Here is a 2,500-nt window from a genome sequence, read left to right as displayed (position 1 = left end):
TTGTTGTGAATGAACAAGATAGTGAGGAATTGTCCATACGTAAAATCAGAATTATTGAGACGGGCCTTTTCCACATAAAAAGGGAATCTTTTGTTACAATAGAAGCAGAAGTGATGTGGATTATTCAAGAATCGAAGTCGATTTGCTTTAGAAAAAGAAGATATCAATGAACTTCTCTGAAATGGTTTCACGGGATTCAGCCAATTGTCTTGATCGTGGGATACGATTGAGAAATAGGAATCCGTGTTATCAAAAGATTTCCTGCGATTCTTTCTAGTATGGAATGAGTCAATCATCCACTTTGGTATCTTATTGAACAAAAATGGTGATATTGTTCCTCCATTGATCAAGAATTTCGATTTTTGAGAAGTATTATGATCATCCAATAAAAAGGGTTTCAATTTTTTAAAATGAACGATTTGAAGACCTATTGATTCTAACAACTGATTGCAGGGTTGATCGTTCGGACCTTTCAATTCATAGATGTGGATCTCAGACCTATGAATGGGGATATTCTCGAAACTCACAAAGAAAAAGGAAGTGAGTTAGACAAAAAGAGAAGTAACTTGGACAAAAAACGAAGTAACTTGGACAAAAAGAAACGAAGTGACTTAGACAAATCTTTTTTATCAATAACCTCAGACCAATCAATCGAATATTGATTAATACATAATCGATCGAACACTACTTGAAAACGGCTCTTCCGCTCAGAAACGAAATGTTTCAAATGCTCCTGGAAATTCTTGCTCCCATTGGACCATTTGTATCTATATGCATTAGGATCCCGATTTATGGATCTCTCGGTTCGAGAAAGAAAAATAAGAGGATCGAACCATTTCTTCTGACTCTTTTTCAAATTCGATAAATGTTGGTTGATCGTATCTTTCATTATAGTTCTATGATTCAGAGTATCATTTCCTATTAGATCCCTTTGAATTCCATATTCGAAGTTGCGATCAGGTCTCTTCATTAAAAAGAATCGATTCAATACATTTCTTATGTACCCATAGGGACTATATTGGAATTGGATTTGAATCAGATTTCGGATCAATCTATATTGATTGACTGCCTCCATTATGTTGTTGCTAGCAAATACCACTCTTTTTGGTTTTGGATCTTCAAAAAAATTCCCGCAGGAGATCCGGACCCAATTTTTTCTGATCCTTCGATAAAAAGATTCATTTTCTTCATAAAAAATAGGAGGTAGAACCAATAAAGATTTCTTTTTCAATTCATCCCTGGAGTTGAAAACCTCCTTCAAGAATTGTCTTTGATCCAATCCGTAGGAATCAATAGAAAAGGCAAATCCCTTATGATACACCAGATCCGGCTCGGTTATTGATAGAGTGAATAGATCTGCCATTTCTTGAAATCTCTCTTCTGACTCAAAATCGTGGCGTAACGTGTATCCCCCCCTCTTCCGTTCATGGAATAGATGAAATAAATAAAAAAATGGATTTTTGTTCAAGAATGAAATCTTATTGGAACTGTCCATATCCAGTTCATCCTTCGGAACCGTATCACATCCCAGATCTGATGAAATAGGATGAATTGAGACGGTATTTTGTAAATACGTAATTATCTTGAATATATTAACTATTTCTTTATTTTCCGATCGCCTGGAAGGGACAAAAGAAACATCTTGTTCTTTCTTCAACAATTTCTGATCCCTAGTGGACCTCTCAGTAGGATTCGAACCCAGATGAAGTTCTGACCATCTGTCAGAGAAAAAAGAACGAATGGCTCTTGTAGAATTCCAAAAAAATTCTTCGCTTTCTTCCGGAAGCAGATGATTATTCATTCGCTTTTCACGTTCCGTGAATAGCCGGGGCATTGAGGAATATCCAGAAAGGTATTTAGGGAATCGGTCTGATTCTATCTCTCTTCCTTCCGTTTGAATAAAGGAAGGATCCCAAAGAATCGATCTTTCTTTTAGTTGTTGAATCTCTCTTTGATTGATCAATGTGTGATAGTGATATTCCGAATCCTCATTACTAATGGAATCGAAAGGATCTATGAATTGATCAGAAGATCCGTTCAATTGGCTAGAATCCGTTACTTGAACGAAACTAGATCTTGTAGAATCATATTGAATATTTGACGATACATTTCGTACCTTGCTAAAAAATCTATCCTTGTTTACCAACCACACATTGTCTAACCAAATCCAATTCTCTCTCGATATTTTCCTCAAAAAATCCGATTCGTGCGGATTCTTCCCCCAACTAACGAAGAGATCTTGGTGGAATTGCCACATATGAAATTGAGCACAATTTTGCAAAGAAATAGCCCGCTTGTTTCTCGAGAAGAGATGGGAAACATGCTCAATATCATTTGATTGAATAGTTGACCCAGCTCCTTGTTGTTTGAAGAAACCCTCCACTTCAATTGGTATTTTTTCACGAAAAGCAAACATGAGATAACAAATCCAGTCTTTCACTAAGATTTCGAATAGCTGTCCCGAATTCAAGTTGATTATGTTTCGCCTCTTATTCGGAGA

General features: G+C 36.2%; 2 protein-coding genes across 2 annotated transcripts in view; both read right to left on the bottom strand.

Moving 5' to 3' along the window:
- Window positions 1-296, bottom strand: part of LOC125602612 (protein Ycf2-like) — a 3,138-nt gene extending 2,842 nt beyond the window's left edge. The window contains exon 1 of the mRNA XM_048774162.1: window positions 1-296. This exon is cut by the window's left edge and continues 2,842 nt beyond it. Within this exon, the coding sequence (XP_048630119.1) occupies window positions 1-296 (296 nt within the window).
- Window positions 1-2,500, bottom strand: part of LOC125602609 (protein Ycf2-like) — a 3,665-nt gene that overhangs the window by 448 nt on the left and 717 nt on the right. The window contains exon 1 of the mRNA XM_048774159.1: window positions 1-2,500. This exon is cut by the window's left edge and continues 448 nt beyond it; it is cut by the window's right edge and continues 717 nt beyond it. Within this exon, the coding sequence (XP_048630116.1) occupies window positions 524-2,500 (1,977 nt within the window). The 3' untranslated portion in view covers window positions 1-523.

This window comes from Brassica napus, unplaced genomic scaffold, assembly GCF_020379485.1.
Source record: "Brassica napus cultivar Da-Ae unplaced genomic scaffold, Da-Ae ScsIHWf_2916;HRSCAF=3701, whole genome shotgun sequence".
Lineage (NCBI taxonomy): Eukaryota > Viridiplantae > Streptophyta > Magnoliopsida > Brassicales > Brassicaceae > Brassica > Brassica napus.
The sequence above is the reverse complement of the archived record's forward strand: the minus strand, read 5'-3'. Positions and strand labels throughout refer to the sequence as shown.